Here is an 18,827-nt window from a genome sequence, read left to right as displayed (position 1 = left end):
GAATTCTTTGCCTTGCTATGTCTCCTATAAATCTCCTATTTCTCATGAAGATATTCAGAAAGGAACTCAACCATTAGGGAAAGCTTATTGAGAAAACAAATAAGAGCTAATTAATCTAATTGCTAAGGCTTTTTTTCTCTGAAACCAAACCCAAAATCCCAAATAAGATTAATTAGATTGTGTTTGTAACATACACTGAGAAACGCTTCTCTTCAGCTGTGCAGGCCTTTAGTGTACAACTTGTGGTGTGCTGAAGTCATACTAACAAAGTTGTCTGCAATGGAAAAAAAAAAAAGCATCGTCATTTTTTGCTACAATATAGCAGGCATTGATCCTGATACTACTTTTATTTAGCTTGGTTTGTATCATAATTAGCTACATTACACTGAGCAAACAGCACTGTCTGCATTGACCTGACATGCCAAATAGACTGTTTCCCATATCCATGGCATGGGATATATTTCCCATCCATATCGGCAACACCCCATAAATGGTGTCTGGGAAGGACAGAAACTTTGATAGGACAAAAGCTGTGTATGTCACATATATTAAAGGCCAATCAGAGCATCAAATATGAAATGATGTAGAAGGCATGAGCTGCTACCAAGGTGAAAAAGTAAACAGCACCAGCCTGACAGGCTGTCATGTCAGTAAATTATTCTCCACTATCGTTGGAACCACTTGGTAAATCAAACCCTTGCTGAGGCCGGTCAAGAGGAGCACTAAAACCCCTTTTCCACCAATAAAAGCTTTCAGAGCAGCTCTTCACTCTTATTTAACTACAGAAATGTCAGCCTGTTCTGATAGTTCTAAAGCTGCATATAGCTGCCTTTGTTTACAAGTATGCAGTCACTTAAACTTTACCACATCTGCTAACCTGACAAACCAGCTTGACCATTTCATATAACTACTGCATGGGTATATTTCACATTCATCTGGGAAAGCTCCCACAGAAAGTGTTTGGGAATCGCAGAACTTTTCAAAAATTTCTTAAAAGGTTGAACACTTTGTCTATCATTTGTGACGGGCCAGTCAGAGTGACAAGACAAGAAAAAGGTTGTACTCATGCGCTTCTCTTTAGCTGACATGCTGCTGCTGCCGTAGTTGTGAATGGTGAAGCTCTTCCATGACTAAATCGAGGCCGTGGCCGGTATTAGAGAGTATAGAGAGACGTGCAAAAACACGCAAAAACTTTTTTTTAGTGTGACTCTTAGTCCCTGTTCCAAAAGGAAATTGCCGCTTTCCTAAAGCTACATCTGAACTAAAAGCTACCATGGCAGCAGCCGTTGGACAAACCAGCAGACCCCACCCGCAAACCTTGCAAACTCATGCCAAAGCAGGTGGTCTCCTTGCTCAGTCACTACGTGGGGAAAGCATGATCTAGGCAGATTTACACCCTTGCTGTATTCTTCCATTTCTTGATGAGGGATTTAACTGATCTCCAGTGGATGTTCAGTGTCTAGATTTTTTTGTATCCACCCCCTGACTTATACTTTTAAATAACCTTTCTGTGAATTGCTTAGACTGTTCTTTTGTCATCATGGTGTGATGGTAGCCAGGAATACTGATTAACCAGTGACTGGACCTTCCAGACACAGATGTCTTTATACTACAATTTATATTTGATACACATTCACTGCACTCAGATGAGATAAGATAAGATATTCCTTTATTAGTCTCGCAAGGGGATGATCCCCTTTTTCACTAATTGTGAGACTACTAGTACCAGTTGGCTGGAATTTGGTCAAAGATGTCAAAAAGGGCTAAATATTTATGCAGTCACTTGTTTTACATTTCATTTTTTACTTAATTGACAATAGGTTATAGAAATATGTTTTTCAAAGAGTGTATTTCTTCCTGTCAAAAAAGCCTAATTACATTGACCATTATAGACTTATAAGATCAATAAAAGAGTAAAACAGCCAAGGGGCTGAATCCTTTTTGCAGGCACTCTATATAACAACAATAAAATCAGTAACAGCTTAGGGGGGCACAAGTGGATCACCATAGATTATTCGATTATGAGTATCAGAGACATTGCCTTGTTGTTACCATTTGGTTCGTCGCCATACACATTTTTAAGAGGTATCTGCCACTTTAGGGCTGTTTTGATCCATATTCTCTAGGTAGAAGGATAAACAAGTGAACTCAGTATCATAACACAGGACCTGAAGTACTGAAAATTTTGACAACCTTAAAGATGGAGTGGAAGCAAAGTATTTTAACTTTGTTTCTTTGGTCTCTAAGGTGCTGTAAGATGCATTTTAAAGCGAAATCTGTTGCAAATAGTTCTTTTAGGATGTTTCAAACCCATTTTCTGTCTCTTTGATCTACATGCTAATGTGACTGTCAGCACCCTCAATGAGCTGCACTGATAATTAAACACACCATCATTTCCTGTCTATTCAAGTGTATTATGTTCCTATGAACAGTGTGTCAGCATGCTAATTGGATAATTAGGAGCTGAACTTGCAATGCAGTGCATGCCACAGTCTGTATTATCTCTCTGGAGTGTGATTGTGTGCTGTACGGGGGGCTATGAATACTCTGTGATTGCTGATCTGTATGCTAGAATATATTTAGATTTATGGTGGTAAATGTCAGAACAGCAGGTGACTAAAAGCAGAGGTAAAAAGTTTAAATTATGTTGTTAATTGTGTTGCCAACTGTGACTAAGCCTGCAGGGACTCGTGGTACAGTACAAGGAGAAGATAAGTTTATTTATCCGTCTCATTAGCTTGCTTCTGTAGCTGTTTGGACAAATAGGCAGAGGAAGAGGGCTAATATGAGTCGGCTGGCTGGCTCGAGCGAAGGCACAGCTTTCATCATAATTTCAATTTTAAAAGGTTACTCTATCCACACCTTATTTATAAAATGTCCCATTACAGAACAATGTCTCCCAGCTGTGTGAGAGGATTGGGATAATCAATTATCGATCGACCTATTGTGCTATTTACTCTGGAGTACAACCCACAAACACATTACGCTGCTGCAGTCTGGCAATGAATCAAACAAACTCTACAAAGAGGGGCTAACACATTAGTCTTCATCGCCTGCTGCTATGAGGAATGGGCACCATGTTTTTTTTAGCCATTATCCATTCAGAGTGTTCAGTGTGATGGTGCACTGGAGCAAACAATGAGGCTCTTCACTGGGGAGGGGATACTGTATTTACTGTTAGTCTGAATCATCACATCTGCCTGACCGAGGGGGTGAATGAGACACAGGAGATGTCAGAGAACTGTACCTGCAATGCTGGCAAAGATTTCGCTGATTCCTATCAGCACATACTGGGGAACTTGCCACCATATGGGTAAATCTGCCGCGTAGTAGATAACGTTGCCAAGCACCTGGTCAATGGTGCCGTTTGATCTGACGATGTCAAGGCGTTTGGTCTCCAAAATACCTGAGGGAAGAGAGGAAAAATGTTAATTAGCAAACCTAGCTGACAAAAAAACATAGTCCTTCAACACCATGCACACATATTGGAGTAAGGTTGTGAAAATACCACAATCTTAAACTCTGATATGATTTAAGTAAAATCTGATTAAATCAATGTATATTTTTTTTCCTTTTAATGGTCAGGGAAAGCTACAGATAGTTAAAGTTTCAATGTTACGCTTACATTATATAAATGAATTCAATAAGGAGGTGGTTTAATGCATATTATAATAGACCATGTGCCAGGGGAGAAAGTACAAGAAGTGTTCGAGTATACTAGTAGCCTCGCCTTGAAGCATTTAGCAGAACAAACTTTATAAAAATGAAATAAAACATAAATCAATAGGCCTATCTAAATTGTAGTTTAATCACTTGCATATGTAAAAGCATTTCATCTTTACTAATTTAGAATAAGCATTTTATTCTTGCATGAAGGATCCCCTCCATGGAGTCTGCCATCCTGGATTTTTGCATCTTGCATGTTTCTGTGGGTCCACAGAAGGAAGCAAATAACAAAAAACTTTTTTTTTTTTTTCAATTCCCCTGGCTGTATCAGTGTTCATCAGAAGTGAGCATCACAATCTAGAATCTGACTGTTTCATGGTGCTAATATTCCCCAGTTTTACACACTGCACCTTTAAAGGTACAGTGTGTAAAATTGGGACTATCAACATCTAACAGTCAATTCTGGAGTGTGATGCTCATTTCTCTGGTGATAACTGTGGGAACCAGTGAAGTTTAAAAATCAATACATGCTTAACTGTTATTTGGTTCCTTCTATGGTGCCATAGAAACAGGCAAAATGCAAAAATCCAAGATGGCAGCTTCCTTGGAGGGGACCCTCCCTATGTATGAATAAAAGGCTTATTCTGAGTTCATTTAAAACATAAATTTAAAAAATGTGTTATCAGATGTCAACACTGATTTAGATCAATCTACTTATAAATGTTATGTTTCATTTTAACCAAGCTTGTTTTTCTAAATGCTAATAGGCTAAATATTACACACTGCACCTTTAAATAAATCAATACCTGTTTTGTTTTCAATTATCAAGTGTACCACTGGCTGCAAACTGACAGTGTTTTTGTGCAATTTTGACCATGGGCAGGAGATGTCCAGCTGCCTATGTACCTCAACTTGACCCAACTTCAAAAATACCAAAATATCCCTTTAAAGATCAAGGAATGATGATGATGCAGAAAAAGACTACAGCTGCCGTAGGTGTGTTGGCCCAGCCTAAAAATCACTTAATTGTTTGCAGGGCCAATATTTACAGCTGATAAAGTCAGAGTTTTTACTAACAAAATATTTGTCAAAAATATGGGTGGATGAATGGGTCTTGGCTGGGAAAGGTTGGGAACCACTGAAACAGCTTTTTATTGTTTTGGTACTTAATAAATATTTCAAACACTAAAATAACAGATTTTGTTACATTCTTATAATGTGGTTTAAAAAATATCATAGTACCGAAAGATTGTGATAACTTTACATCAGTGTATATGAGCTATGATTGTGCAACGTATATGTTAAACTAAAGAAAAATGTAAAAGGGAAAAGTGTTCATCTAAAGGCTGGACTTTATCAGTCTGGATGAAGAAGCTGGATTTATTATCGCCCTGATGTTCTTGACACCAACAACTAGACAGAGTCAGACGATTCAGTGACAGGTTATTAAGCTTGTAGCTACTTTTAGGTCTGAACTACCACTTCATTAAGATCACATCTGCATGCTTCCGTATTATGGCAGTTAGCAATGGATCAGTGCAGACAGTTCAATAATAAGAGCAAAGCAGTTGTCATCAAGCGCTGCCGCATCCTAAAAGCTTTATTCGATAGCTATTATCATGTAACCAGCGGCTATTTCCAGATAACACCCAGAGACAGCCTCCTATCATAACTACACTTAATGCTGTGTTTAAGAGGAGTTGTAGCCTTGTAATCCGGCTATCCCATAATACCAGGCGTCCATCTCGGGCCACAGGGCTGCCCAGAGCAAGACTAACAGTATAAACACACATCGCTGTTTTTTTCAACCCCCTTAATAAACATCACACACCAGACAGCCCAGCGTGATCCCTGGCAACTCTGCCCCAGCTTTTATTAGAAAAAAAAAAAAAGTTTTAGACGTCCAAAAGCCATTGAGCTTTAACCAAAGCAGATTAGTACATAAAGTTATGAGAACGTGATGAAACATGCTTAAAAAAAAAAACTCATCAAAAGCAGTGTCAGAGCAGCTTTTCAGAGCTGGCCGCGGTATGTGGCTGAAGTCTGGGAATGTTACACACAAATAAAAAAAAAGGATCAGAAATAGCCCACAGTCGGCTTGACAGCACGTCTTCTGCTGTCCCTTTGCACTGCATGGGAGGTCCAGCCGTCCCCGTGCCATGTGTGTCAGCAAGCACGACGAAACTCTGTGAAATATCGGCGTACCAATGTCATCATGACAAGTCGTGCACTTTTTTTGCACACGGAGATGAAAGTGATTCTAACTCTGTGCAGCAGTGGCCTGGCCAATGTTGTGGACGCAGAGTGGCAGGCTGACAATGCAATGTGCTGGACGAGCTGTACTGTGGGCAGAAGATGCCACACTGGGTCTCTCACAACTGTCCATCTGTCAGTCTGTGAGCACAACATGATTTCAGCCAGAGGATAGATGCAGAGAAGCACCGAGGACACAAAGAAGGCCAGATGAAGGAAATGCAATTTTAAATGTGACAAGAGTGTATAGCAGCTCAGAGGAGTCAATGTGTGTAACCAAATCAATGTGACGCATGGCAGTATCGGGGATGAACAGCAAATAGTCCAGGGTGTTTAATAATGACGCACTATAGTATTAATACTGCATCTTCACTCATCTTCTAAAGCAAATTCAAAAGCAGATTTGATCCAATCATCTGATTTAATTCCTTTAATTCAGGTCAGAACTGTGTTGCACACAAGCTGTGTATTTTCTATTCTGTGACCGATGCCCACACCACTCCACCATCATAAACCCTTTCTTTCCACTCCCAGCTACCCAAAATTGCTTTCTGCAATATTCTGAATTTATTTTGCCTGAATTCAAATGCAAGGATTGCACTTTCTTTCAAGGAGCCAAATGGAAAAGTAAATACCTGAATGGCTATTGAACATCAGGAATGAACATGTTCGAGCACCTTTCCTTCTAGGATTGCTCATGTCCTCTGAAAAGAAAATTGTACTTTAAAGCGAGCACATTAGACGCATTACATTTGGTAAATAGTCCTTTTACCACATCTCGTTGCTGATTGAAAAGGAGGTTTCTGATGGGCTAAGTCAGGCTTAAATAACTCTCAGACTAGAACATCCAAAAACTCCTCTCAACAAACTTTCTCATTTCTTCCTCACTGTGTCAATTTAAAGTACAGCACAGGGAGGAGAGTTCAGTCTGGTGCACACATGCTCTGATGGGTGCTTTTCCTTTCAATCTGCAGACCATACACTCACTCTACAGATCAAACTCTGCACTTAATTACACTTATTAAATCCTAAATTTACGTTTTAGTCCTGCCTATTCCTCACCTTTACTTTACTTGATCAGATTTGTTGTCATTGCCCTTAGCTCTTCCTCAGTGTTAATTTTGTTAAGACTAGCTTAAAATAGATTTTTAATGATAAAACTTAGGAAAAACAGTAAGTCCAGACTTCTTCAAGGAGACTAAAGCATGACTAAAATGTTAGTGCTGGACTATCAGGACATTCAAAATCTATGATACTACTCCACTGTGCATATAAGGTACATGGCCGTATATTCATTGGTGAATTTTTAATTAATCAAAGTACGGATTGTTTTTTAGTATAGTAGAGTGCTTTACATTTCTCATACATTTCTTAGCTGACTAAAAAAGTTCAAGAATAGAACAAACTTTATGAATAAAGGTAAAGACAAAAATCTAAGGCCTTTTAATCTAATTAAACTGGACTACCAGGGCTATGATTTTTCACCAACTAAAATTAGACTATAACTAAAAAAAGGTTAAAAATGGCTAAAATGTGACTAAAACTAAAAAACCTTTAAAGACCAAAACTAAATGTAAAATAGCTGCCAAAATAAACACTGCTCATCTTTCCTTCAAATTGTCATTCATTAAAATTTTAAGACAACACGTGAGACGACCCTCAGCTTCAGTTGAGCCAAGGTAAACACAACAATAGCGCAGAAGCTCCTCTTATAAAACCAGGAATATAAGAAAGCATAGTACAATCAAGAAATGGCAAAAAACAGTTTTAAAAAGCATGAAAACTGCTCAAGAATCAAAAACTTAAATAACTGAAATCAATACAACCAGAAATAAAGAAAAAAAAAAAGGATTTTCTCTGGTATTACTTTGGTTGTGTTATGCATGTTAACAATAAACAGACCCATGTGTTTCTTCAACTTCTCTTTTTTAAGATTTATTTTGGGGTATTTTATGCCTTTATTTGAGAGACTGGATAAAGAATGATATTGCAGAGATCAAAAGAGCGAAGAATGAGATGCAGAAAGAAACCAGATGTCAGATTTGAACCTGGGCCACCAAAGTCTGAAGACTCGACCTCTACACACGGGGCGCACAGAAATTACCACTAGGCTTCCAGTGCCCCTTCTGCAACTTCTAAGCATACAGAGAGCCATTTATAAAGAACAAATCCTTGTTAATAACTAAACAATTGGCCAATTAAGCCAATTTCATTCTACGTGGAGAAATGTAATATCCTAATATCATAACAGAAGGCATGTCTGTGTGTCTCAGTTTGCACACCACACTGTTGCTCCAATTGTTATTATGAACAAGCCTAAACTTAACATTTTTGACCAATACATACAAGTCTGTGTGCAATTAAAGTGAAGTTACAAGGTGCGAAAGGATGCTGAAATAACAGGATCACGATGGACAAAATACTCAGTGGAGTGGCAGATTTACATGAGGTATTTCTAATAATTTAGTTTACCTTTCACTACTATTGACAACGTCTCTAATTTCAAAATGTATTCATGACCATTTTACTGTGGGATGTCAAAAACTACTAAATTAGCAGTTTTTGGTTTAAGAGGTCCTTTTATTACACTGTTAAATCAAAGAGACATCCATAGTGATTGATATTTACTAGTTTTAATAGTAGTGTTTCTGTCATTGCCATTAGAATTAACTAAACCTTTAACGTACACATATAAATATTTCATTTGTTTAAACAGAAAAAGTACTGCCTGAGTGAAATCCTCTCTGAGGGAAACTGTTGCATTTTCTCAATCTAGTTCTGCTCTACTTTTTGACATTGAAAGGGTTCACTGAAGCTGATGGTGCTTGGGGGAGGGTTAACAAAGGGTATTAGGTGGGTCAGAGGATTTTAGTTGTGGATGAGTAAGACTGTATCTGCCATCTCTTGTATGTCATTTTGTGATCTGATTATTGATTTTGGGGGTGGGTGGGTTGGGTTGGGGGGGGGGGGGGGGGGTCCTTAAAACAAATAAACAAATAACCAATGTTATAAAACCCTGTTCCAGTACAGTTTTCATATCTCTTGGTCTGTTAAGCGTTTGGCCTATGCAGCTATCAGGTAAAGGATTGAATTAATAACTCTTTCATGCTAATGATAAAATGAAATGTCAGATACAGTGCATTTAATCATATCTGATGGCTTGTCATTACTGTTTGGTCACAGGTTAATGATATCTCATACTTGTGTTGGGCTTTATTGCTTCATCTTTCTGTTCTTGACTCAAATATCACAAACAAAAGACTTGAAACAACAAACAAGTCAGAAATGTATCTTTATCTTAATTCATACGTACAAAATATTTAATAAACTCATAAAAATTCAATCACCTCTGCCAATTGTTCTCCACTTTGATCCACTGCGTGTTTAACAGTCAACTGGCAATCAGGTTGGAGCCCACCAGTCAATATTTGAAAGGTCACTAATGACAGAATATATTCTTCATATTCTATGTGGTGGTGGATGTATTGTGCATCTGAGAAAGGAGAAAGGGCATTGGTTGAGGAAAATATAATGTGCATTGATTCTCAGGAGTGTAACTGATTTGCTTTCTTCCTGCCTCCAGGCTTGTCTCCCTCAAAACACTCGAGCCTTGAATGTATCAATGCAGCAGCACCCGCTGACAGGCCTGGCTGGGACTTCATTTCCAAAATAATCCACGGGCTGGAGGTGAATAGGACTGAGCAGCGCTGCCGCATGCGGGTGCAGTCACTCATTCCCAAAACTAGAGATGCCACAGCTCCCCCTGTGCTCTACAGGGCGAAAAAAGGAAAAACCTCTGCGGCTTTTTTCCCCCCTCGCCAGGTGGAAAGTGATGTTTGATTGAGAGCCAATTACTACATCTGTGACAGACCATCTGCTGTGTTCCATACAAAGCTGCACAGTAAAGGCAACCATTATTTTAAAAACAGGATATGCCAAATACCTGTTTATCATACTTTGAGCAGATCAAATGACGCTTCAGCAACAATATGCCCATAAAGCATGCCAATTTCAGCACTGTTGTTCAGGAACTTTCAGATGTTTCAGAAGTCCACCAAAGACAGTATTAAAATCAATCAATCAGTCTTGGCCAATTCATAACAAATGTTATCCCAAGACATGTTATAAAAAGAGCATTATATTAACATTTATAACTATACTGTTAATGAAATGAAGAGGACTGATATGGGTAATCATAGCAGTTGAACTTGAGCAGCTCTTAACAGCCTTACATCTATCATTATGATTATAAATGTTTAATTGAATCTAAGGCTGATATTAATAGTTGCAGCTGATATTGAAATGTCTGTGTGGCACTACAACCACACTGGAGGAACATAATGCATGTTGCATTTATCCAAAGTTTTTTAGATGTTTCTGTGTTTGTTTTGCTAATGCCACATCACAGTGAGGACACGTTTACCAGTGCACTCACCTGCTGCCACGGCCGACCACATGACAAAGAACATCCCCACTGCAATCCTCTTCAGAGGGGAAGGCAGCAGGCCGCGCCGTTTCAGGATGGGGTCGACCACTTTGTCCTTAAGGGGAATCAGCATAAGGATGAGCACAGCATCAAACATGGTGAGCCAGGCGGCTGGGAAGCGGAACGCCATCTGAGGGAAATCCAGAAAGGAAAAGGTGAGGTAAAACTGTGTAAAAAAGCATGAAAACTACAGAGAATGTCAGAGCATTCCTGCACAGTTCACCCAGCGTTTCTGTGCATATACTACTAAGTGAAGAGTGTGCACTCAATGCTTGGTATTGCTTTGGCACCCCCTGGTGGCCAAAAGGAAGCATAATGAAATGAAGGATGCATTTAATTCACAGTACAGGAAGCACACAGCCACATCAATAACTGATCAGAATGTCAATTAAAAAGGTATGATTGTTATAAGAAGTTGTACAAACTTTATTCCTATAAAAAAGGTAAGAGGTACACAAGACAAAGTGCACTTGATTGAATTTGAATAGAAGTTTGTAGCTCAAAATAAATCTATCATCAAATTGAAAGGTTGTCAAGATGTTCAGAATTTTGGTACTTTTCCATCCCAAGTGTTTTGAAATGACACATTTTCCATTATTCTAATGAACAATAGCATAGCAAACAGATTAAAGAAATCAATCTTTGTCAAAAGACAGATGCTTAGGAGAGGAATGAATCCTTCAGAAACTGCAAGAAAAATCTGACATCCTGTCTAAACCGCCTAAATACATAAGCAATTTGTACTATTTTGACAGTTTATAAGAATTTGCTTACATTTTTGATAACTACACAACAAGAAAGTTCCCAGATCTCAAATCAGAAGACCCAGGCAATCTCAGATGCCTGGGTCTTCTGTTCGTAGGTATTAACGCTGTTTCATTTTTTGGGATGCAAGGCATTTTGGCACAATGTCGGTAACAGCAGATGATAGCTTAAAAGGTCTGTTGTCAGTGTCAGCATTACTGTATTTACATCTGATGTATCAGCTCTAAATATAAGCAGTATGTATGTATGTATGTAAATATGTAACCACAACCACCAAAAAAACCTTCAGTGTACAGGTGATAGTTTGGCTCAGTTGGTGGAGCGGGCGCCTGTGTGCAGAGGCTGTAGTCCTCAACCCACAGGTTGCTGGATCAATTCATGGTCTGGGCGCTGTTCGCTGCATGTCTTTCCCCACTCTCACTCCTCAAACTTCCTGTCTCTCTTTAGCTATCCTATCCTATTGAATACAAAAAGCCCCCCAGAAAAAAATCAGTATATGTAGTTTTTTTCTTTTTCATCCTCATTCCTTAAACTGGAAGTGTTTTCTAAGGACTGAATTTTTAAGGAATGTGATTTCTGTCTCATTTCAAGCACTCAGGGATCCACCCTGCAAAGCTGTATTCTGAGTAGGGGAATTCATTTTATTTTGAAAGTATAAGCTATATGAAAAGGAGTGCACAGTTTTATTTTGTGTGCTAAAGATCTCACTGTCTGTCAGCAGTTGTATGTTGCTCTCAAAAAGGTACAGGAAGCTTGCTTTTACTGGTACATAAATAAACACATATCTGGCATATAATGAACATGTAATCCAAAGAAATGATTATCATTACAGAAAAGCTATACTTTAAAATTAACATATCTATTATTTGTGGTAGAATCAAATGTTGTTTTGCATCAGTTTCCAAACAAATTTACAGTCACTGTAAGAGAAACGGGTCATTTCCAGTTCAGGAGAGACCTGGTGTTCTTCACATTAAGAAAAGATGTGCTTACACACATGAGTTCGGAAATACTGGCAGATCAGATATCAGCAGAAATTCAATAATGTGCATCACATCAAAGCTTAAAATTCTGCTATCATCACAACTATACTAAAAGTGTAACCTTTAAAATGAGTATTAACACAATGCAAAAAGACTAGAAGATGTATCATTCAAAGAGAATATTCATTGTGAGAATGCAAAGCCTTAACACAATCCATCAATATCTCACTCTGTGAGAAACGATGGACTGTTACTGCTGGAAATGTTTTAGCAATTCAAATTCAAAGTGCCATCTGAGATCCTGATGTGTCTCTGGTTTAACACTTCTGATAGCATCATTTACTCTCTGACTGAATTTACATTTCCTGGAGTAACTGTTGGTAATCTATATGCAGCTCCTTAGAGAGTATTTCCCTCCCTTGTTTGTGTATTATCATATTCAAAATGATAGAAAATCCTCAGTGCAACTCTTCTGAGAGGAAAAGTCTGGCAAAGATGGCAGATATGTCCCTGCGGGCTCAGGTCTGGAGTGGGCAATGTGTTCACATTTTTTTTTTATAAATCCCCAAATGGATGATGCGAAAACAGTTTGTACTGAATGTATATTGAAATCTAAACTGTGTTTCTCAGGCTGGCAACTTGGGAGATGGTAGAAAAGGTAGAAAATAAGGGGAAAAGCATAATTTTGTCGTATAATATGCATAAAGTACATAGTGCATTTACTTGGTTGTTTCTTTAACTGTAGGATAACGTAAAGTACCTTCAAGCTCCATATTACAAGCAGATTTAACAAAGCAAAACAACAAATTTCAGCTTGCATAATGCACATAAGATTATGCTATCTTGGGCTGTGAGCTGACTTTGTTTAGTACAGAAAGGTCATAAGCTGAAAAAGTCAGGTAAACTTATCTGTATTAGCAATACAAGGAACCATCCAAGAAGAAAAATTATTATTAGCTTTAAATTTAGAAAGAACGTCAATGCCTTAAAATGGTATTAATTTAACCTTTAAAAATTAAAATTCTCAGTAAGATTTACTCTGCCTTTGTGGAGATTTGAAAACAACAATTTAGTAATCTTAGATCGTAATCTAATCAGAAACAGTTACAACACAGTCAGTCCTGCCTCAAATATCCAGTTATTTATACGAGTCTGAACTCCGTTTCCTTGAAGAGACGTTGTTTGTTCAGTTAAGTCGTAAAAAAATGTGTCAGGTGAGGTGAGGAAGCACTCACAGAGGCATCTAATCTCACTTCTCTTTTGATGTAGAGAAGTGTCGAGGCTGGTAGCAGAGAGGGCTTAGTTCTGTTTTCTAAGATGTGAGATAAATAGTGTGCGAAGTGGGAAAAAAAATCTAACTTTTCTTGAACTTAGTATACAAAAAAGTGCAATATGAGAAAAATAAACTATAGCAGACTCTCAGATTAGATATAATGTTTGTAACTGTTCTGAATTTGCTCTGAAATACAGCCTAAATATACATCTTGGATTTACATAACACAAGGTTGGACTGTACGGTTCACAGGCAATAGTTTCACTTCACATTTCCATGGAGTCAGAGCCCATCAAAATCACCTCATGCTTCCCTGTTCAAAAAAAGAACAGCTACTTCACATGCTACACTTCCTAGTCTATTCCAATTTCCAGACTTTGATTTTTGAGGTGTAGTTTGTCATCTGTGAGTGGGTTTCAGTCTTCAAAACCCTCGAGAACAGAACACACAATCTGTCAGAGTGAGGCACAGGCATAGCAACAACAGAAGTCAGGTAGAATCAGTTGGAGGCGCTGCTGAGAGGTGCAATAACAGTCAGGTTGCTAATCTATGAGATAGTCTGTGAAGTTCAGACTTAATCCCCAAGGCTTTACCATCCCTTGCTGCTGCCCCCAGCTGTTGCTTACCATTGTGACAGTGACCTAGTGACCACTTCAGCTTCAGCAGTGACAAATCTGCTTCAAACTACTTATGTGCAGGCATGTTAGAGCGCCAGACTCAATGGAACACTCAGAGTCTGAACTGCAGATGTCCCCACACTAGGGGTGTCCCCCACTGAGGATTAAAATAGTCAAATCTGATTGGCCACATTTTGCCTATGGTCAACTGATCATCATATCTTTTTTGTGCTCACCGATCCAAACTCTTATTTGCAACAAAAAAACAAAAAACTACATAATAAAACTATATATCTTCTAGGCTTGTTGTGTCCTTTCTTTTTCTTTTAGGACTTAATCCATCCTTTATGTCGACATTCTGGTGACCTTATAATGATAATAGACATGCCCATTTATAATACAAAAGGCATAATGCTTAACGTAAAAAAGGAAAGCTACATACAGCTTTGATTAATTCATCTACTTTGCAACAGGAAACAACTACATGAGAGCTTTTTAAAAATCCAGTTCAGCAATCCAGGCCAAATGCTCTGTTTGAACTGTAACAGTTGCCAACTCCAGTAGCCATGCAACCGAGATGCTGTAGCAGCCAGGTGTAAACAGATACAGTGAACAGACAGCTTCCATAGCATCTCACAGGAGCATTGCAGTTTAGCAATATTTTGACAGGATATCAAGATAAAGTTGCATATTTTCTGTATCAGGTTATACCTGTGTATGCCTGCTTGACTGAAGCAATATGTAATCACATTATCCTCAGGCATATTGACTTTAACCTAAAAGGAGGACTGAAGAATGGCAGCATTAGCCCCGCTATCATAAGCCGGACTTGGCCAGCTGATTTTCCAATGTTTATCCAGTGATGCTGGGATTCTGTGTTAACACATAGTCAGTAAACAGTCAGAACTGAACTACATTTGTTTAACTTGAGACCAAAATAAATGCTATTAAAAATTGTGTTAAAAACAGATTTAAAATTAGTCATATATGAACATCCCTAGTTGGTAGTGCTACTTACAATTCTTTTAGCAATTCAGCTACAACCTAGCAAAATGGGCATACATAGTGTAGTTATGTACCAGATTTAAAGTCCCTGTAAGGTGATTTAAAAAAACTGTATTTCAGGCTGGTTGTATGAAAGGCAATTGTGTTCTGACCACCACGCCAAATTTGAGTCATGACAAACATAAAACTGAGCTTTAAAATCGTAAAACATGAGGCAGTAAAATGTGTTCTAGGATAGTGTGGGTGTGTCTGTTGAATGGACTGACACCCCACCCACTTGCGAGATATGACTCTCTCAAATTTTAAACAATGGTTCTGATCAGAGCACAGCTGCCTGGCTCTGTGCCAGAGCAGAGACACATAAATTGGGAATTAAATTTACTTTTTTCTGGTACAAATCTCCCATAGGCCACCCTGTCTGATAGATTTGGGAAATCTACCTCACAATGAACAAAAACACAGCATGTGACTGGCTGTTATCTTTGAATAGAAGCAGGGACATCAGCGTACAACAGACTGTACTGAGAATAACTTCTCGGTGATGTTTATCATTGTAGCGTTAGGGGGGTGGGGTAATTCCCCAATTGCTCTGCTTAAATCAAACCAAACAAGCAAAGAGGGGAACAACTCTCTATCAGTCTACTTCAAAAATTCAGTCACACATAGATCTCAGTGTTCACATGTTTACAGCAACCTTATTCCAACATATCTAGTGGGTTAAGACACAAAGTTTGGATTTAATTTTACAGAGACTTTAAAATAATCTGCCTTACACTAAAGTTTATTTGAAAAACTTTTTGTTTGCATTGATTTTTTACTCTTTCCTGATATTGTCTTGTGCGTGTGAGAGAAGTGTTTTCTGATGTAAAATATCAACCTGCTGTCTTAAAATTGGCAAATGTCTTCAGTATATTGCATATACTTTTGTCTGACACCTACCCTGTGGATGTTTGTGAATAAAAAAAAATCACCAAGTAGAAGAGTTAATCATCTTTATGATGGTCTGGTTTGCTTTTGTAGCTTATAAAGAAGCATCACTATTGATTTTAATTTGTTTCATAGCCTGCTAAAACTCCTCACAGGAGCTTTAAACATTAAGGAGGTCTGGACTGAGAGCGTCTCTACTCAGGGTACCTTGTGGGGGTCAGCAGAGATGTTCGAGGCACTGTCAGGAATCTTCAGATGGAGACCCTGCAGGATGTATGTTGTCTGCATCTGAAACACGATAAAGAGAGAACAGTCTCATGACTTCATGATCACAAGGTTGTTTGGTGCAAACCATGAGAATGATCTCTCCTCATACTGACTCATTTGAATCCAAAAATGTTTTATTTTACAATTAAATGTCTCTACATTTTCAATAATTTGTGAAGTATGACTAATACACTTTGTTCCAGAGTAAAAGTACTCGGTCTTACCTGGAAGTACACGGTCCAGTAAGGGATCAGTGCTAAGAAAACTGGGAGGATTTTCAACAGGGCTTTCACCTCCTCTACTTTCTCCTCAGGAAATTTTCCCCCATAGGTCACTTTGGCATTATCTAGGAGAGTTGGTTTTGTCCTTTATAGGAGAGAAAAAAAAAAATCAAACTATGGTATTAAGTTAGCATATAAATAAATAAATATAGATTAAACTAAACTCTTGAAGCAGCCTTTTTGTGAACATTTTACCCTTAAATAGCAGCATTTCTAGAGATAGGAACAAAACTTTTCTCTAAAGCCTATAATCCCCATCTCTGGAGGAAATGTCTTAATAAGAAATTCTTGAAAGGCTGCAGGATTGGCCAACTTAAAATATTCAGAGTCAAGTTTTTGAACCGTTTGTGCTACTTTGGTTCAAAGTCGAGTAACAGCGCTTCAGAATAACTTTTCACCACAGGGGATGAAGATGAATGCATGAACCACTGAGGGAAAAAAAGAATTAGAGAGAGGGATGAAAGAAGACTTTAACATTACGGTCTACCAACAACACCTTGCTGTTTTATCTGCAGTATCAGAGTCATCATCCCACTAAACTTTGCCATGAAGAAAAACACTTCACTGTTGGAAGAAACCCATTGAGATTAATGAATACTTTGCTATGAAACAGTTATTGTAGATGTGTTGTTTGCTATTCAGGGAGTGATTTACTGACTTTTATTGCCTGGTAACACAATTTTATGTTTTTTTTTTTTTTCCCCCCATCACTACATAAAATGATCTGGGTGACAGCTCACCGGAGATGGTTAGGCTCCTTTGTTCTCTGGTAACAGCAGGCAAAGCCCAGGATTTTGAACATATCCGTGAAAGCACTACCGTCAGCAGGCTTGGTGATGAAGACAGTCCGGCCCAGGAGGAAGACTACGAAGGAGACCCCCAGGCACACGGTGGGAATGATGTAGCCCAGCGTAAAACTCATGTTTTGCTGGATGTAAGCCACACCTCCCAGCGACAGGATGGCTCCCAAGTTAATGCACCAGTAGAACCAGTTAAAGAACCTGCGTGTGGCTTCTGGCCCTCGATCTTTCACCTAAAAACAGACATCAGGACAACAGCATGTTAATGTATGCCGAACAAACAGACAGAGAAGATGTAAAAGCCGCACACAATCCACACTTTGCTGTGCATTTTTAAAGACACAGGAGAAAAAGGGAACCACCCCTTACACATCTGGACCGTAGCTGCTAGTCATTAAAACAGCACGTGCTTTACAGGCATTATTGTCAACACCTGACAAAAACTTACTAATTATTGAAATAGTACTGACAAAGAGGAACAACGATCACAAGCTGAAAACAGGATGTAGTGTTATACTTCATCCAACACCTGAAAGTGATTAGATTTATGTAAAATATTTATTTTAGGAAATATTATCCTGACACTTTCATTCTATGGATGTATGAAACTGGAAGAAGAACAAGGCTAAAGGAGAACAATCCTTACAGCAGCTATTAATCCATTCTTTATCTGCTTGATGCGTCTTTGAGTATCCTCTCAGAAATCACAAAAGCAGTCACGATTAGCACACCAAAACTTCAATAAATTCTGTTAAATGCCCATGCAAACAAATAATTTTATTCTCATAATACCACGGATCCTTTCCACACAGAGTTACTCCAGTGGAGAATGAGATTTTATCTGTGTGTGATGAAGTGGATATGTCTCTTATGTATGAGCACAAAGGATGCAGCGGTACAGCTGCAATTAACTATTGGGGAGATAATGTCATGGCATTCACAGGCCAAAGCTGAGCATAAATCTTTCTGTTGTTCCTCTTTGCTGTGTAGTTAAAAAAATAAAACATCCCAGTCACACTTCCTACTTGACTGCCATGTGTTTGCAAGAGCAGCACTATAACAATGTTTAATAATGCATTGACGTAGCAGGGAAACTCCAACTGTGTGTTTAGTTTCTGACAGAGGATGAGTCAGTGTAAGTGGATTCAGTCCCTCAAGTCATTTCAGGATAAGACAAGCATGAAATTTATAGTCCTGTTTGTTTATTTACCCTCAACTAAATACATGATATGGCTGTTAAAAACTACAATATTGATCTATCCCAAAGTCCCAGTGAACACTTTCAAATCTGACACTTAAGTTGTATATAAATAAGAAAAGTAATGGCTATGCTTAAAGCAACCATTGAGGCTCTAATTGGACATGAATCCATAGATTTTACAGTTCCTATACAAAGTCTTTACCCCTTGGGTGTTTTACCCTGTTTTACATATTTTTGTTTGATAGGCATTAATTTGTAGATTTTTTTTTCTTTTGGGGGGGGGGGACAAATTATTCTGACCAT

At 38.4% G+C, this 18,827-nt stretch overlaps 1 protein-coding gene across 3 annotated transcripts in view; it reads right to left on the bottom strand.

Annotated features, from left to right (window-relative positions):
- slc15a4 (solute carrier family 15 member 4) overlaps positions 1-18,827 on the bottom strand; it is a 44,239-nt gene that overhangs the window by 22,696 nt on the left and 2,716 nt on the right. For all 3 annotated transcript variants that reach the window (XM_041786859.1, XM_041786860.1, XM_041786861.1), the window contains exons 3-7: positions 17,264-17,556; positions 16,467-16,608; positions 16,183-16,263; positions 10,355-10,535; positions 3,248-3,406 (exon numbers count right to left, since the gene is read on the bottom strand). In XM_041786859.1, the coding sequence (XP_041642793.1) occupies positions 3,248-3,406; positions 10,355-10,535; positions 16,183-16,263; positions 16,467-16,608; positions 17,264-17,556 (856 nt within the window). The remainder of the gene's footprint in view (positions 1-3,247; positions 3,407-10,354; positions 10,536-16,182; positions 16,264-16,466; positions 16,609-17,263; positions 17,557-18,827) is intronic.

Source organism: Cheilinus undulatus, linkage group 5 (genome assembly GCF_018320785.1).
Source record: "Cheilinus undulatus linkage group 5, ASM1832078v1, whole genome shotgun sequence".
Classification (NCBI taxonomy): domain Eukaryota; kingdom Metazoa; phylum Chordata; class Actinopteri; order Labriformes; family Labridae; genus Cheilinus; species Cheilinus undulatus.
Note: the sequence above shows the minus strand (reverse complement) of the source record. Positions and strands in the feature narration are given on the sequence as shown.